At 56.2% G+C, this 17,235-nt stretch overlaps 1 protein-coding gene across 1 annotated transcript in view; it reads left to right on the forward strand.

The window, feature by feature from the left end:
* The window catches only part of LOC119110221 (spondin-2), a 29,310-nt gene extending 16,068 nt beyond the window's left edge, over positions 1-13,242 (forward strand). The window contains exons 2-6 of the mRNA XM_037233959.1: positions 3,835-4,046; positions 8,083-8,187; positions 9,564-9,743; positions 11,433-11,829; positions 12,163-13,242. Coding sequence (XP_037089854.1) covers positions 3,835-4,046; positions 8,083-8,187; positions 9,564-9,743; positions 11,433-11,829; positions 12,163-12,359 — 1,091 coding nt within the window. The 3' untranslated portion in view covers positions 12,360-13,242. The remainder of the gene's footprint in view (positions 1-3,834; positions 4,047-8,082; positions 8,188-9,563; positions 9,744-11,432; positions 11,830-12,162) is intronic.
* Positions 13,243-17,235: the final 3,993 nt, after the last annotated feature.

A 17,235-nucleotide genomic window follows, 5' to 3' on the forward strand; every position in this document is an offset into this window, starting at 1 on the left:
TCGCATTCGGCAGTTGGGGCCTCTGTCTCGTGATGGACGCTCCCACTGCCGGTGTTCCCCGTCACTTCGATGATTCAGACGGCTGAAGGTGTGGTAGGACACGGCACTCAGCCAGCTCTCCGCTGGCTTATCTGTCTGTACATGGACTGGGTGCGGCATCTGTGGTCTGGAAAATGCAGGCGAAGGTCGGATTCTGTCATCTTTATTAGAGGAATGAGCCTTACTGAACTGGTCCCCATTGAGAAGGAATCAGCATCCGAACATGGTCCGCATTTCGACCACGATAAAGCCATAAGAATGTAAAAATATTCATCTGCACAATAGCGGTAGCCCTCATCCACGTTACGACCCACTGCGTCGGAAAGCCAGAAATCTGTATGCTGTACCTCAAGATGTTCAGTCTTCAAGCGCAATTCATTCTAACGTTGCGGCGCAATGTAGACTAACTCTCTGTACCCTGTGACATTCTTTTCGGTTGTTAATTAGAGGCCAAAATGCAAAGTGAAATGCGGTCCGTAGCCACTTTAAAGATGTAGCTTCGCAGGAATATTTAAGGGTAAGATAAAAGAATACAAGACCAAAAGCCAACATTAACACCAGAAGATGCCGCAGGCTGTCTGTGCATTTAGCTAAAGAAATTCATTTCCGAGTGGCCTGTCCTTGAACGGCATTCTCTGGAGCGACACCATGCAGTTGCGGCAGTGTGTCACCTGAGCACAGGTAACTCCTGAGCAGTATAACACAGCTGAAATGACAATCACTTTAGGGCGTGTCACTCCGCTGCACCGCGTTCGTGCTTTGAAGGCTGTGTTAGTCATGGGATGGTCTGTCGGCGCTCGTTTTTCTCCAGCGCACGCCCGCTGTACAACCAAGCTGGACTGCCAACACGGGCGGTCTCGAAACCCCAGCGGAAAGCCGGTGACACAGCACCAAGTAGGAAAGTCAGGACGTTGGCTGTACTGTTCAATCCCTTCCAGTGGAATCTTTACACGCATCAGTCTTTACACACATCAATCTTTACACACATCAATCTTTACACACATCAATCTTTACACACATCAGTCTTTACACACATCAATCTTTACACACATCAATCTTTACAAACATCAATCTTTACACACAGTAAACACACGGATTCTAAAGCACCATATCTACATTTTCATAACAGGCACGCAGACCACTTACCGTATGCACACTGAAGGCCCTACAACGCGAGTAAAAGTGTTTAGATGAGGAAGCCAGTTTTCCAGTGATTATGGCTGCGCTGGAACCAGTTGGAAAAGCATGTACGCATAGAGCAATAGCCTCTACCAATGCTTGTCGAACCTTTGCCATACTTGATGCAAAGGGGCACGCAAAGGTTTGCCGACGATCGTATGTGTGTGTGTTCACGGATGCGTTTTTTGCGGATCTGATGGTAGAGATTGTACTGCCTTTCGTGGTAGCACCCGCACGAACATGTCATATATCACCCGTATCAGCACCCGCACGAACATGTCATATATCACCCGTATCAGCACATTTAGGTAAATGCCTAATTAATGATGAGTTCTTATCTGATGTGGCCTTACAAACAACAATCTGCTCGCCAAACAAAAGTGCGCAAAACGTTTCTTTACGATCTGTTGAGATGTGCTTTACACCAACAGATCTTCGCCGTTGCCATGGGCGGCATCGCCTTGTAACTAATGATTAAACAATGGGCGTCACCCAGACGAGAGCATCTGAGCCGATGGAGGGACGCTGTTTGGCCATTCCTCACAGTCAAGGCCTTATGGAGAGAGCCCAATGTTTGCATCGACTAAGAACATCCATTGCGCGGTCCATCTAGCCATCAGTTCACTAAAACTTGCAGCAATGGGCATGGCTATGGTGGACGCATTCGATAGCTGATGTGGTGAACATGGTCGTTAACGCCGGGCGTAGCTGCATGTGGGACGCACAGCCCAGGGAGGGGGATAACGTTCGCCCTTCGGCTCGGCGTGGCCAAACGAGAAGCAACGACAGCAGCGACATTATATTGCCACATGACTTGTCATGCATACGTCATACCGCTGATGCCTGGCCTCTGGCTACTGACGCCCGGCCTCTGACTACCGACGCCTGACGTCCGGCTACTGACGCCCGGCCTCTGGCTACCGATGCCTGACCTCCGGCTACTGACGCCCGGCCTCTGACTACCGACGCCTGACCTCCGGCTACTGACGCCCGGCCTCTGACTACCGACGCCTGACCTCCGGCTACTGACGCCCGGCCTCTGACTACCGACGCCTGACCTCCGGCTACTGACACTCGGCTTCTGACTACCGATGCCTGACCTCCGGCTACCGACGCCTGACCTCCGGTTACTGACACTAGGCTTTTGACTACCGATGTCCGACCTCCGGCTACTGACGCCCGGCCTCTGGCTACCGACGCCTGACCTCCGGCTACTGGCACTCGGCTTCTGGCTTCTGACACCCGGCCTCTGGATACTGACGCGTTTCCTCTGGTTACTGACCTCTGGCCTCTGACTACCGGCGTCCGGCCTCTGACTTCTGAAGCGTTACCTCTGGCTAGTGACGTCCGGCCTCTGACTACCGGCGTCCGGCCTCTGACTTCTGAAGCGCTACCTCTGGCTAGTGACGTCCGGCCTGTGACCGCTGACGTCCAGCCTCCGACTTCTGAAGCGCTACCTCTGGCTAGTGACCTGACGAGCCTGCCGGTGACGTCCGGGGCGATGCTGCCCGGGCGCGTGCCACGCCTGCGTCGCCCAGCGACCGGCCGCCGCCGGCCGCCCGGTGACTCAGGAGGGCTGCTCCCTGGCACCGGGACCGGCGGGCGCGTGCCTCTGTCGGCCCGCTGACCGTGAGACTGATGAGCTATTCTGCTGACACGCGGGCGGTCGCCGGCGGTCATGAATGGCGCGAGGGTGTGCGGGCCCGACACGCGCGCTCGAAGCCTTTAAAGGAAGTGAAGGTCGCGACCGAGAACCACTAATGAGGAAAACAGACTGAGGTTTAACCCTGAACTGGAAATGATAAAGCGCGCGTGATAAATCACCACAACTGGCCGCGTCGCGCTGGGTTGCGGGACGTTTCGCCAGCTCCCCTTTGGCCAGAGTGTCCACTCCAAGTGGGGTAGGTTGTCTGCCGCAAATTGTGCAGTATCGTACAATAAAAACATTTGACACGATCCGATCACTGGCACCGATATACGCTAAAAATCCATGAATCCTAAGACAATCAAAATTCAAGTCTCGTGTGTACCTTTGCTTTTGCTGAAGGATGTTTTTTGGGCACCGGCAGAGAAACATGCTGGTATGCAGATGTTTCAATCAAGGCTAGTACATCATCGTTGAGATTATTTGGGAATATGTTTAAATCATCGCACGAATGCGCGCCGACATAGGAGCCTCCGGAGTCATTTTACCAAAGCTAACACACGGTCTTTAATCTGAGGTGTGTGTGACTGTTTGCACGCTCCATTATACACGCTTTGTTGTTCTACCCCACCTTCAAAGTTCGCAAGGATGAGGTCGCGAGCAGGTGCAGTGCCGCCATGTGATGAGGTCGCGAGCAGGTGAAGTGCTGTCATGTGATGAGGTCACGAGCAGGTGCAGTGCTGCCATGTGATGAGGTCACGAACAGGTGCAGTGCCGCCATGTGATGAGGTCAAGAGCAGGTGCAGTGCTGCCATGTCAGATTGCACTGGTCATTGTCCAGTCTGCATTTCACCTGTCTTCCGTGGTGCTGGCGAGCCACGTGCGTCTGCAGACCGCCACTTGCGCCCCGTGACGCCGCCCCCCCCCCCGTCTGACCTGGCTGACCTCTGTCGCCCTCTGTCCGACCACAGGGATGACCCACAACTCGAGTGTGCTGCTGTACCGGGCCGGTCAGCAGGCGTCCGGCGCGCTCCAGCTGTTCGCCGAGAAGGGCGACTCGGCCGGCCTGGAGACGAATGCCCAGGGTGACCTGGGCGTGCTGGACCAGTTCACGGCGCCGGCCGTCACGCAGGGAGAGGGCACCACCCACTCGCAGCTCTTCGTCGACGGCGTCCACTCCAAGGTACGGCGCCGGCGCCGCCGCTGGCGGAGGGGACGGCGTGTGCTGGTGGTCGGTGGTAATGGCGACTGGGCGTACTGTGTCCACGATGTATACGAAGTGCTTGGCATCTCCCGGTGCATCGTTTGAAATAGAGTGTTCCTGTCACCACCTCACTGAGATTTACAAGGCTCAGGATGCTCATACAGTTTAAAGTTCAAGGATGCGGCTGACAAAAACCACGTGCATGAAGTGCAGGTTCGCCCAGGGGGTTTGCAGACGTGGTTTTGATCAACGCGGGCTTCTCTCGCTTATGAAAACGCAGGCTGTCGCTGCTCTCGGAACACGCGTGAGTCAGACGCGCCTGCGCAGATTGCGTGACCGGCGGGGGCCCCTTTGTTTATAAATATGTCTGCACCTTTCACCCACCTCAGGCTTTGATCAAAGTGGGCAGCGTACACGCTCACATGCGTCCGAGTTGAGCAAGACACACAAACAGCGCTCGGTGCTGGCCGACAGGTGTCGAGATCAGACAGGTGTCGAGACCGGCGCGGCGCGGTCGTGTTTGGACGGCGCCCGTCGCGGCGCGTGCTCGCGGGCAGGGTCGAGCGCCGAGGCCGGTCTCGATCCATCAGCACCGCCCTTGGCCGCGGCGGCGGGGGGCGAGGTGTGAGCTCAGTGCGGCTGGGCTTCTCTGCCGGCCAGGCCCGGCTCTGACCCGGCCGGCGGGCGGCCGGCGACCTGCAAAAGGGTCCAGACGACCCACCGCCTGAGGCGAAGCCTGAAGAGGCCCATTATGATGCACCCCGGAGTAGCAAACCAGTAATAAAGGGAGACTGCCGTGGTGGATGTGCCATGTTATACGCACCTCAGCAAATCAGACAGCACCCGCCTTACATCAGATGGATGGAAGAACAAGGATAATTGGCTATTGACCTGATTGCCACTGAGCACGCTATAACGATAAAGGATTTATTGCTGTGCTAATATCCCATTTCCCGGGCTTCAATAGTACGGCATGAAACCCATCGAGTGGTGCGCGCTCGGACATCACGTTAAAGGGACCGGTGGTGCTGTATTTTGTAAGATAGCCCTGGTTTGACTTGGGGAAACAATCTGGCAATAGCGCGCCGGTTGTCTGGGGCAGCAAGGCACCTTCAGCATGGCATGCTGACCGCAAGCCCTACAATGGCAGCGGTATCAGATATGCCGGCGCCTGTGGCCAGACCCTAATTTGCAGTGTCTGAACTCAAAGGCTGATAGCTAAGCTCACTCGTAAAGAAGATGAGAGTCACAGCATGCATAACATCATGGTGGTTGAATACCGAACTGTCTCATTTAATCCATGTTCAAGCTTTAAGAGTCAGGCAGTATTTGCATTTACATATTGAAATACTTCATGGTGACTAGATAACAGCACGAAGCGGAAATAAAACAGCCAATAAACATCATGGATGTAAATGCTTAGTCAGTGCTTTACCACACACCGCTATACCTGTTAAGGCTTCACAAGGCTATGCCTATTGTCGGCACGCCACATATTTCACAGTCGATCGTTTTTCGCTGTGGCGATGCGTTAACGTCAACGTTTATACTTGCCACCTGTCGTTTGTTTTCGCAGTGTTTACGTGACTTTGAATCTGCCACCAAACTATTCCGTTGTGTTTACGTGACTTTGAATCTATCACTAAACCGTTTCCCGAAATGCCCGGCCCCAGACTGGATCCCGAACATCGACACCCCGACGCGTCAATACGTCACCACTGCACCTGATGGGCCGGGGCTTCTGACGAGCCAACATGAGTGGAGTCTAGCCCCCCCCCCCCCCCCCTACAACACGCCCCCCCCCTGCGGGCCGCGACGATGCCATCTGTCCGTGTGAAGCTGGAGGCGGCTCCCTGCGACGAGCCGGCCGAAGACAAACATGATAGATCGGCAGTGGTTCTCATCAGTCGACGCGGAAGCCATCACAAGGTGGCCAAAACAGCGGGAGGCGCTGCTGTACGTCCGGTAGCCAGACCTCAAGCGGCCGCACCTCCAACTGGGGTGTGCCGTCCCAGCAGGGCTGACCAGAGCGAGATGCACCGTCGGGCCGCACCCTCATCGCGGCCGGCCCAGTCGCCTGGCCCTCCACGCGGCTGGCCCAGCCCCCCTGGGCCGTGATCAGAGCACTGCCGCCGGCGGCAGTACATCGGGTGTCGTCAGCCGTTGTCAAGCTCTGCTGGACCGGACAGCGGTATCGTTCCGGGCGTGACGCTTGCAGCGTGCAGATCAATCGCTGCGAGCCGACAGCGATACAGCAGGGCTCTGTTCTCCATCCCACTCGTTTCCTCCCACGCGCTGACGTTGAGTTGACATGCGTTGGCCGCGCCTCTTGCGGGGGCGGAAAGGGCGGAGGAGACGGCCGCTCCCCTCCGCTTCGTGCCACGATGGGTGACGTGACATCACTGGATGACGTGACGTTCGGTCTACTGGTGCCCTGATGTGCGGTCACTTGGTAACGTGACGTCTGTTCACCGGGTGGCGTGACACGCAGCCACCGGGTGCCTTCCAGCCGCGGACACGGCGTCGTCCCGTCCGCCTGACCTTGGCCGGGTGATTAGCCGCGTCTGCAGCGGCCGCGCCGATGAATGCTAAGCCGAGCGCCGGGCAGCACCGCCGAGGCACGTCATTCAGGCCGCGGCGGCGTCCAGCTGTCTCCGGACCCGGCCTGCCGATCGGCGCCGCGCCAGGCACGCCGCGGAGCGGGCCCGCTGACAAACCGGACCGGACCCGCCGGGACCCGAACCGGAACCGGGACCCAGGACCCGGTGCCAGGACGGGGTCACTCGGCGGCGGCGCGGCCGTGGGAGGCGCTATTTGCGGGCAGCGCGCGTGGGCGGACGGAAGGCCGACAGACCCTGGGCTGAGCCGGTGCTGTCGGACAGGATGGGCGGGCGCCGTCGGACGGCCGCCGCCGGCCGCTGCCTCTGATCCGCTCCAGTTCTGTCCAGGAGCGCACCAGTGCTTGGCCGGTCAGGGCCGGGCCGGCTCGGTCGCCGGATCGGCCGGATGGGTCGGAGCGCCATCAACTGGCGAGACCCGAGGTCAGGGGCCGCCAGCGCAGGCGCCGCCTCCACTGCACCTCTGAGCCCGGTATGACTCGAGGTCAGGGGTCGCGGCACAGTCCAGTCTCCTTTTCACCTCTGAGCACGGCATAGTCCGAGGTCAGGGGGTCGCGGCACAGGCCAGTCCCCTTTTTACCTCTGAGCACGGCATGGTCCGGGGTCAGGCGCCGCGGCACAGGCCAGCCTCCCTTTTACCTCTGAGCACGGCATGGTCCGGGGTCAAGGGCCGCGGCACAGGCCAGTCTCCTTCGCACCTCTGAGCACGACATGGTCCGGGGTCAGGGGCCGCGGCACAGTTCAGTCTCCTCTGCATCTCTGAGCACGGCATGGTCCGGGGTCAGGGATCTCGGCACAGTCCAGTCTCCTCTGCATCTCTGAGCACGGCATGGTCCGGGGTCAGGGGTCTCGGCACATATTGGTCTTCACTACAGCTCTGAGCTCAGCTCCGCTTTCAATAAGTCAAAGGCCCTCCACGTGATGGATGACGTTGTTCGGGCTGTTGGACCTTGCAGCACAACTGTTCTTTATTGCGCATCATCCATGAATTTCCTGTCGTAGCAATAGTCGCGATCAATTAAGTACACAGCGAAAGCAAACGTTGAAGGACAATGTTAAGTGCACTTCTGAAGACGCCATTGTCAGATTGAAATGAATCTCACGTGCGCTGCACGATCGGACCGAACACCAGATTGCTGCGCAGTTATCTGCCTGTGTTGCCTGTCGTGTGATGATTTTCATAAGCCTGCCCCGTCTCGGTTTCCCTCGGTTCAGTAATATCGACTCTGTTGTTGATTTCGCTGGTCGTGTGTGAATCCGAACATGACCGACAGCTTACCACCTCGCTTGAGACATCAAAGCGCTGTATGGCTCCATCTGTTACGAATTCCTCCCATGTCGACGGGTGTGTATTTCTAAAGTCACGCGTGCACCCATACTGTGTATGTGTGCCTCAGGTGTCGATGATCTCTAAGATCGTGCCGTCTCCCGACTGGTTCATCGGCATCGACAGCCTGGAGCTCTGCGAAGACGGACACTGGATCGACACACTGGATGTCAAGGTACGCACGAGCCCGTCTCTGCAGTTAGGCGTGCGGAGAGAAGGAGGGTGGGGGTGGGGGTCCGTCGGCTCCATGCTTTGGTTGCGAGTGGTGGATTGAAGTCTTTCAGCGCGATCACAGTTTTCGTGCGATTGTTTTAATGTGATCAAATCCGTCAGTGTGGGGACCATTTCAACGCTGCTAAGCTCTATCATGCCAACTGCATTATTGAGCGGTCTTAGTCAGGCAACTCACCGCCCGCCCGAATCTAAGGGTCACTTGTTCACGCGGTGAGACAGGGGCCGGCGGCAGGGGCGGTTGGCCTGTCTGGAGGTCACTTGTCCGCGGGGTCCGCCGGAGCACCTTTGCCGGACTGCGCGCGCCGAGGCCGAGGTGGGCGGGGACCCGATCGCGGCCAGTCCCAGACAGGCAGTCCCCCCTCCCGCGGCAGCTGGCCAGCCAGGCGGAGTGACCGGTGGCAGTGTTTGGACGGCCGCCGCTGACCCGGTTGGCGGCCTTGGCTCGCCGGCACGTGGCGGCCGCCATGCATGCAGCTATGCGGGGTTGGTCGGCCCGGCGCGGCCCGGCCGGCTTTAGATCGGCCGCGATCGAGGCCCTGTTTCCGACGGAGCACCGCTCATTGAGTCGCTTCTATCGTCGCATCGCGCCGACGCTGTCCTGGAGGTGCGACCGATGCATAATTCACGCGGCCGGAAAGCGGTCGAGTCGGTCGCGGATATCCCGCGCGATCGCGCAAGGTGCTGGAGCAGTCCAACGGTGCATGCTGCCCGGCGCTGGAGCCGACCAGGGCTCATTGTAAACTCTGTGCTCGGCGAATGCCACGTGGTGCTTCTCCCAGCTCACGAATAGCGCTCACTGCCTTCACGGCCGTTGGAAGGAACCGGCACTCCCCGTAGTTCAATGTGGGAGCGGTGCACGAGACGGGCCGGAAGTCACGACTGGCATAAGTTTGTTCTACGGGCTGTGTGCTATGCACCGATTTCGTGCCTCGTTCGCTACGCTGAAAGATCGCAGCCCGTAAGACTGTGATATCAGGCTGCACCCAATCTGAAATTCCTAGCCACAGATCACGAGACCTCCGTTAGCCGGAAGCCGAGCAGGGCTCCGCACCTGCCCTCCGTCCTCCCCGGCCGACGCCGTCCGACACCGACTGACGTGCCGCTCCCCGGCCGTGTTAACGCCGCGCTGTCCGCGCCTTGAGTGGCCGGACATGGCCGTGGGGGAGCGCCTGCAGTAGCCCGCCGTCGCCGGTGCTGACCGTACCTGTGTCGGGCAGCTGTTCCCAATGTCCGCGCCTTGAGTGGCCGGACATGGCCGTGGGGGAGCGCCCGCAGCAGCCCGCCGTCGCCGGTTCTGACCGCACCTGTGTCGGGCAGCTGTTCCCGATGGATGCCGGCACCGACCAGGGCCTGGCGTTCACCTCGCCCAACTGGGAGTCGGTGCCGCACGAGCCCATCTACCAGATCACCAGCCGGCGGCCGGACCACCCGGCCAGCAGCTTCCAGTACCCCGACCTCGACGCGCTGCCGCCGCTGGCCAGCCTGCACATCTTCAGGGTTAGTCGAGAGGCCACCGGGGTCGGCCAGGAGACATCCGAGGTCGGTCAGGAGGTGTGCAAGGTCGTTGGGAGACCTAGGTCAGTCGGGAGGTGATTGGGTTCGGTCGGTAAAGCCATCGGAGTAAGTCAGTTCGCTGAGGTCAGCCAAAAGGTGGTAACCGGAGTAAGTCAGTTCGCTGAGGTCAGCCAAGAGGTGGTTACCGAGGTAAGTCAGACCACCTGGGTGGGGACAAGGTTACCGTGGTACATCAAATCACCAGGGACAGTCAGGTCTTTAGAGTCTCAGCTAAATCATCAGATTTGCCGGATGGTTCCTAGGGTGGGTCGGTCATTAGGGTCAATTCGATGGCCACTAGGGCTGGTCGACAGCGAGGTAGCAACGCTGCATTGCCGCCCGGATGACGGGAATAACTATCTCGAGTGCAAAGGGCTCATTAATCGCACACTATGAGAGCGAAAACAATGAGCGGCAATAACCTTCTGGCTTTAAATCAAAACCTTCACGAACTTATACAATAAGGTACGTGCGCATATAACAGACCTTGGGAACACGTCTTCCCTCCCCCTTACCAAATTACGATATGTACCAAAATGTACGTGGCTAAATGCTGCCAGTTAAATATTTTAAGAAGACACATAGCATAAAAAGATCATCACGGAACGTTGTTTTGTAGCAAACAAAGAACTTCGCACCCCGCGGTGCGCATAGGTGCGGTGCGCACCCCGCGGTGCGCATTCCCTTTCAGCGAAATGTAATGTTGTGCCCCTTCCACTGTGAAGTCCCTGGTACGACCCTGGATACAACAGTCATTCAAATGATAGGGTAACATCACGCTTCATCAGGCAATGTCCAACCATGCAATCGAGCGCATGACGTTAACAAAGACATGAGGCACAACGCCGCTGGAGCGCGGCTGGCCGCAGCTGTCTGGGCGGACACAGAGCAGGCGGGCTAGTCCCACGCACGCACGCTGCGGAACGCGTCCGGCTGGCCGCAGCTGTCTGGGTGGACACAGAGCAGGTGGGCTAGTCCCACGCACGCCGCTGCGGAACGCGTCCGGCTGGCCGCAGCTGTCTGGGCGGACACAGAGCAGGTGGGCTGGTCCCACGCACGCCGCTGCGGAACGCGTCCGGCTGGCCGCAGCTGTCTGGGCGGACACAGAGCAGGTGGGCTAGTCCCACGCACGCCGCTGCGGAACGCGTCCGGCTGGCCGCAGCTGTCTGGGCGGACACAGAGCAGGTGGGCTAGTCCCACGCACGCCGCTGCGGAACGCGTCCGGCTGGCCGCTGCGGGATCGCCTCGGCCGCCGAGCCAGTACCGCACGGGCCGTGACACAGAGTGATAAAATGCAGATTGCGCTGATCTAAGCCCGGGGATCGAGCCAGCGCAGCCACGTCAAGGCGACGGTACCCGTCTGGGAGCGGCGCTCACCCACGGCCAATGATTCCATGCGATTGGTGACTCGCCCCGCGCCCACGGAAGACGTCCCGCTCGGTATGAAGTCACCGCCCTGCCGCTGGCGTGCGGCGCCTTCCGCAGCGTGTTTCCGGACTCTCAGACGCCGACTTGCGTCATGTCGTGTCACTGTCTGAGGATGCGCTCACAGGCACGCCTGGCCGCCAGCATGTCTGAGCGTGGGTGTGCCAGTCGGTGGAGCGTAGCCAGACCTCCCTGTCCCTGCCGCAGGTGCGGTCCTACAAGCTGGCGCACGAATTCCACCAGTCCAACACGGTGGTGTACACGGTGGACACGGCGCCGCCGGAGAAGGTGCAAATCGTCACCACCACGCAGCGCTCGGTCCAGCTGCCGGGCATTCAGCTGTCGACCCAGTCGGCCAGGCCGCCGCCGGCCGGCGCCGCCGCCCGGCACGCCGACGGCAGTCTGTCCCAGGTGGCGCTGCGGTCGGACGGCGAGCCGACCAAGATCGACGGCCTGCGTCTCAAGGTGGTCAGGGCCGACGAGCTGAGCGGCGTCAAGGTGCGCAACGGAGACCGGCAGGCCATCATCGAGAAGATCACCAGCCACTACCACCACAAGCGACGCAAGTCGCGCCGCCGCCGCCGCAAACACCTCAAACGCAAACGTCAGTTCCGGCGCCGCACCCGCCTCGCATCAAGACGAGCCCCGCCTCCTCGTGACTAACCTAAAGCCCCACCCAAACGTTTAAAGATGACTTATTTAATATTTAAAGCCTTAAGAATGCTTTGATAGATCCTTGTGTTAGCGCGTTGCTTTTATTTTGCGGCTGTCTGTCGGAGTGGATACTTCATAAACGGTCTGAACCTAGGTATAAACAGTGACTTAGCCTAAGCCAATAACCCGGTATCAGTGATAACCCAGCCGCTGCCGCATCCTCCGTTGCCACTGTCCGCTCCGCTAACGCTTGCTCGGCTCGCTGACTGGCGCCTGGTTGCAGGTGGGCCGCGCAACTGTTCAGTGGGCCCCTGGTCGGACTGGGGTCGCTGCTCGCGCGCCTGCGGTATCGGCGAGATGACGCGGACGCGGCAGGTGACGCGCCACGCGCGCCGCGGCGGCAAGCCGTGCCCGCCGCTGGAGCAGCGGCGCTGGTGCGGCTCGGCCCGCAGCTGCGACAAGCGTTACTTCAACTGGTAGCCGGCACCGCCGCGCACAGAACGACGCCGCCCGGCCGGCCGACGGACGGCGGCGACGCTGGCGTCATCTGCGCGGGCGACGCGGGCGACATCTGCAGGGCGCCCGCCAGCCGAGGACTGCTCAGGTAGCCGCGCGGAGGCTGTGGGCGCGGACAGTTGTTTGTGGACGATCGAGAGGGGGTGGGTCTCGGAGTGCCGCCTGCCCTCTGTGGACCGTTCTAGCCCGCGCTGTGCGCTGGTTGGAGAGCGCCCGCGGTCGGAACTGACCTCCGCTGGCCGTGCTGAGCTTCGCTGGCCGCGCGGTCTCGCCGCGACAGAACGGCCTTGCCCCGCCCGTGCTGGACACGGCGTCGGGAGTGGCGGTTTCCTGGTCACGCACCCGTGATCGCACATGTAATCGGTAGCGCCCATCCGCAGCCACTAACGTAGAACCGCAGTGGCGTTGCAACCACTAACGTCGCTTGAGGTGACCCAGGCCGCGTGCCATTCGCAGTAGTGACTTACCGTAGACTACAGTGTGGTGCAGTGTCTTCTGTGTCGATGGTGTTCCTCCCATCCCTCAGCCACCGTGTGGAATCCCCACCACCACTGGAGTAAGTGCTGGTAACTGGGGCTCGAGAGGTCGACGTATGGGGGCTCATTGGCGACGAGAAAGCCGCTGAACGGCCGGAAAGCTGGTTGAACCGCTTGGTATATGATTTATATATATATAATTTATTTAAATGGGCCTAAATGTGCCAAATGCACGCAACCTGAAGCTTGCAGCCACTGGAGATCACTGATGAGGGTGAAGATGTGCCAGATGCTTTTATAGTTGATGTCAACATTTACTGCCAACATGAGACGTGTTTGTGAGATGTGAAAATAAAAGTGCCCAAATATTGTCTCCGGCGCCCATTTCCTTACGACTTCGAGCAGGAAATCATCGGATTGGTTGTCTAGATGTTGATGCAGATGAGCGTGATCTGAAATCATGGCATCAAGTGATATGATGTGAATGTTGCCTATTCTACATCGTCAAGAATCATGCCTGGATTCGGGACCACTGACAGGTAGGGGACCTGCCTAGTGCTGCCAACTCTATATCAACGGGAGTTGCGCTTGGATGCAGGACCATTGTCAGGCAGGGGAATTGCCTAGACTGAGGACCTGTCTAGGCTGAGGAGTTGTCCAGGCAGGGCGCCTGCTTCTGAAAAGTACGGTTACGCACTCAGCTGTCGGAATTGTCGCGCGTGATGATGCTGGCATGGTTTCCATGGATGCTTTGTGTGCATCAGCATGAACAAATAAACGTCTTGGCAGCATCGTTCAGGAGAAGTGAATGAGCGAGAGCAGCGATGGATCAAACGCGATCATCCGCATGCCTTCCTTCCACATGTTTCCTTTTGCTTTCCGCATGTGGAGGCGTACCGCATGCATGCTTCCACCAGACCAATAGATGCACGCGATCCATTGGTGTGGTGGTTGTTAAGATCACCACATTGTTGTATATTTGCCGAATCTTGGTTGTTTGGCTGTTTAAATTGGAGTCCTTTCGGCCAACCATGATACCATGCTTTGAACCCATTTCAGGGCTTTGGGATGAAGCAATATGGATAAGAGTGAGGCAGGGCTGCACGCGCCCGGGAACCCATCCGTCGGGGCTTAGCCCGCACAGGGACCCCTTCTGCGGGGTACATGCTCGGCGGTCGGGCCGAGGCTCTCACCACCAGTAGCCGGTTTCTCAAAACAGAACTTCATATATTTTTGGTGTAAATTGTACATTTTTGGCATATGCTCGTATCACTCAGTTTCTCAAAGCAAAATATACAACTTACAACCACAATCTACGGACACTAAAAAAAATACGCAGAAAATGCACAATCTACGACACAAATATCCACAAACAATCTTGCATGAGTTTCTTGAAGCCAAGAACAAAATTAGGATAGAGCTGAATTTTGATAGGTCCGTGATGAATTTGGCAATGCAATCAATGCAGGCATTTGTGTTGTAGATTATGATGCTGACCTTAGGACTGTTACTCATTGAAAGACAAATTGCTGCAGCGGCAAGCCTAAACAACATGCAACAGCTGCTAAAGACATAATGGAGCATAAAGCTTGAGTGTGAGCAAGGAACAGTGAGTGTCCCAGCCTTTCAGGCATGAAGCCTTGGGTAGAGCATGCCAAGCCCAAAAGATAAGGCAAAACTGCCTGGTCAAGGAACTTCCTCTGCACAAATGTCATCAAAATACATCAAAATACATCACAATTGAGGAAAATTTGTGCAGCTGCCACAATACTTGTCATGGATACCATACATTCTATGTTTATGCAAGCTGTATTCTAGACACTTTCAAAGTGAGATATAGGCAGCATCATTGTCTGCAGTGCATACCATGGTTAAAAACACTGTGATGTGCAATAAATGCTAATAAAATGGCTTAGCATAACACAATAATTATTCCCTGAAATTGACATCATTTGAATAACACAGCTACATACATCCTGTGCATCACTATGTCATAAGGTGGCAGCTAGCCTGCATATAATAGAAACATACTTTCAATCATCAGTCATATAGAGAGATCCTGTTCCCAACGACAAGTACAGCAGCCTGCCTATGGTTGGATCCATGAATGGCCCTTTTTCAGTGATCAGTGACAGCTCATGTTTACTTCACATGTTCCCTTAAGCTCTGAAGGCTAAGGTCTGACAGTCCCACCTTCAATGCCCAGGACGTGCTTGGCAAGCACAGGCACTATGTGCTTACTGTTCACATGATCTCGTCCACAATCGCTATGCAAAATTTAGCCTCCATGAGTCGAACATTCTAGGAGGAAACTGAACACTGAAGCAGCTGATGAATGGAAGAAAGCTTCCTTCGCCGAATTTATCAATTATGCACAACACTACCACCAAAACGGCCCCCAGTTCGGCACGCATCTCCAAAAGGCCACACATACCTACTATACGTGTTCATCTGTTACGTAGCATGGAGACTTACAAACATAGCGCGTCGATGGCCAAAAAAAAAAAACGCGCAGCGGTCGATGCGACTAAATGGTGTTGCTGAAAAGTGGGTGCGCACCACTACGGGCGAGTCGACGGGCAGTGGTCGGTCGGTCTCTCTCTCTCTCTCTCTCTCTCTCTCTCTTCTTCGTCTCGCACTCTCTTATCTTCTCTCTTGCTCTCTATCTCTCGTCTCTCTCTTCGCGAGCGATCAAAGCGGCTTTTTGTCTTCGAGCTGCTCTCCTCTCTTTCTCTCCTCTCTCTCTCTCTCTCTCTCTCTTCTATCTCTCTCTCCCTCTCTCTCTCTCTCTCTCTCTCTCTCTCTCTCTCTCTCTCTCTCTCTCTCTCTCTCTCTCTCTCTCTCTCTATCTCTCTTCTCTCTCTCTCTCTCTCTCTCTCTCTCTCTCTATCTCTCTCTCTCTCTCTCTCTTCTCTCTCTCCTCTCTCTCTCTCTCTCTCTCTCTCTCTCTCTCTCTCTCTCTCTCTCTCCTCTCTCTCTCTCTCTCTCTCCTCTCTCTCTCTTCTCTCTCTCTCTTCTCTCTCTCTCTCTCTCTCTCTCTCTCTCTCTCTCTCTCTCTCTCTCTCTCTCTCTCTCTCTTCTCTCTCTCTCTCTTCTCTCTCTCTCTCTCTCTCTCTCTTTCAACACTGCCAGCCATACTCTTCCCTTGTTCATGGTCGTCATTGGGGATTTAGGACGCACTTGGCTTCTTCGGCTAGATGGCGTCAACTACCGCTCATCCTGGCGGAAACGCGGGCACCGCGGGTAATCGAACCCCGTACCCAGACGCCTTAACCACTGAACCATGTATTGGTGGCTTGATGACGAGCCAGGCAAGTGAAAACTTATGTATTATTTTGTCTTAATCGATGGTAGCTCAGGTTAAGGTAACACATACTCAAAACATAAACGTATGTTCATTACTGCTAAAATTATCTCAAGTTTGGTGGTCGTTGTCCTGGCAACGGGACACACAAATCTACGCCACCGCCCAAATGTACAAACTACGACAAAGGTCACGTGATGACTTTGAGAAGCTGGCTTAATGTGTAGTTTGTAAAATCGAAAGTACACAAGTTTGGTGGTCGTTGTCCTGGCAACGGAACGCACAAATCTACGCCACCGCCAAATGTACAAACTACGACAAAGGTCACGTGATGACTTTGAGAAGCTGGCTTAATGTGTAGTTTGTAAAATCGAAGGTACACATTAATGCTTAGCGTAAGATTGTACTTTCGCTTTGAGAAACTGGCTCCAGGCAGTTCGGCTCACTCATGGCTGGTGCATGTAGCTTGTTCCGGACAAACGGGGCGCCGAGAGAATACAGGATGAAGAAAGAGAGAGGATGAAAGGGCAGATGTGGCCACATCTTGATCCAGATCCCCTAATGCGGGCGCCGCTCTGCCGATGCATGCACGCGCTCGTGTGGGGTTTAATTCCGGGCCCCCTCCCCCTCCCAAAGGCTTCAACAGAATAATATTTAAACGGCATGGCGTGGACCGGCCAAACTTTGCACAGCTGTAGGCAATTGAAAAGCTGCCATTTTAAATAAGATATTCAGTGCATTCGCGAGCAGCATTATTCACATAGATAAGACCGTTGGTAATAGCCTTATCCCTCGGAGAAAAACCAGGAGAATGAAGATAAGATTGGTCGATATTTCGGCAATATGCCTTTATCGAGACAATAGCAGAAGACTATTGGAAGGACTTCTGCTATTGTTTCGATAAAGGCATGTCACTGAAATATCAATAAATCTATATCTTCATTCTTCTGGCTTTTCTCCGAGGAATAAGGCTTAATGCGACGATCTTATCTAGCGGATCTTTTGTTTCAACAAATCAGATGTACATTGTGAGGTCGCTGACCTTTTCATTCTTCAAAAA

This window comes from Pollicipes pollicipes, unplaced genomic scaffold (assembly GCF_011947565.3).
Source record: "Pollicipes pollicipes isolate AB1234 unplaced genomic scaffold, Ppol_2.1 Scaffold_7231;HRSCAF=8579_pilon_pilon_pilon, whole genome shotgun sequence".
Classification (NCBI taxonomy): domain Eukaryota; kingdom Metazoa; phylum Arthropoda; class Thecostraca; order Pollicipedomorpha; family Pollicipedidae; genus Pollicipes; species Pollicipes pollicipes.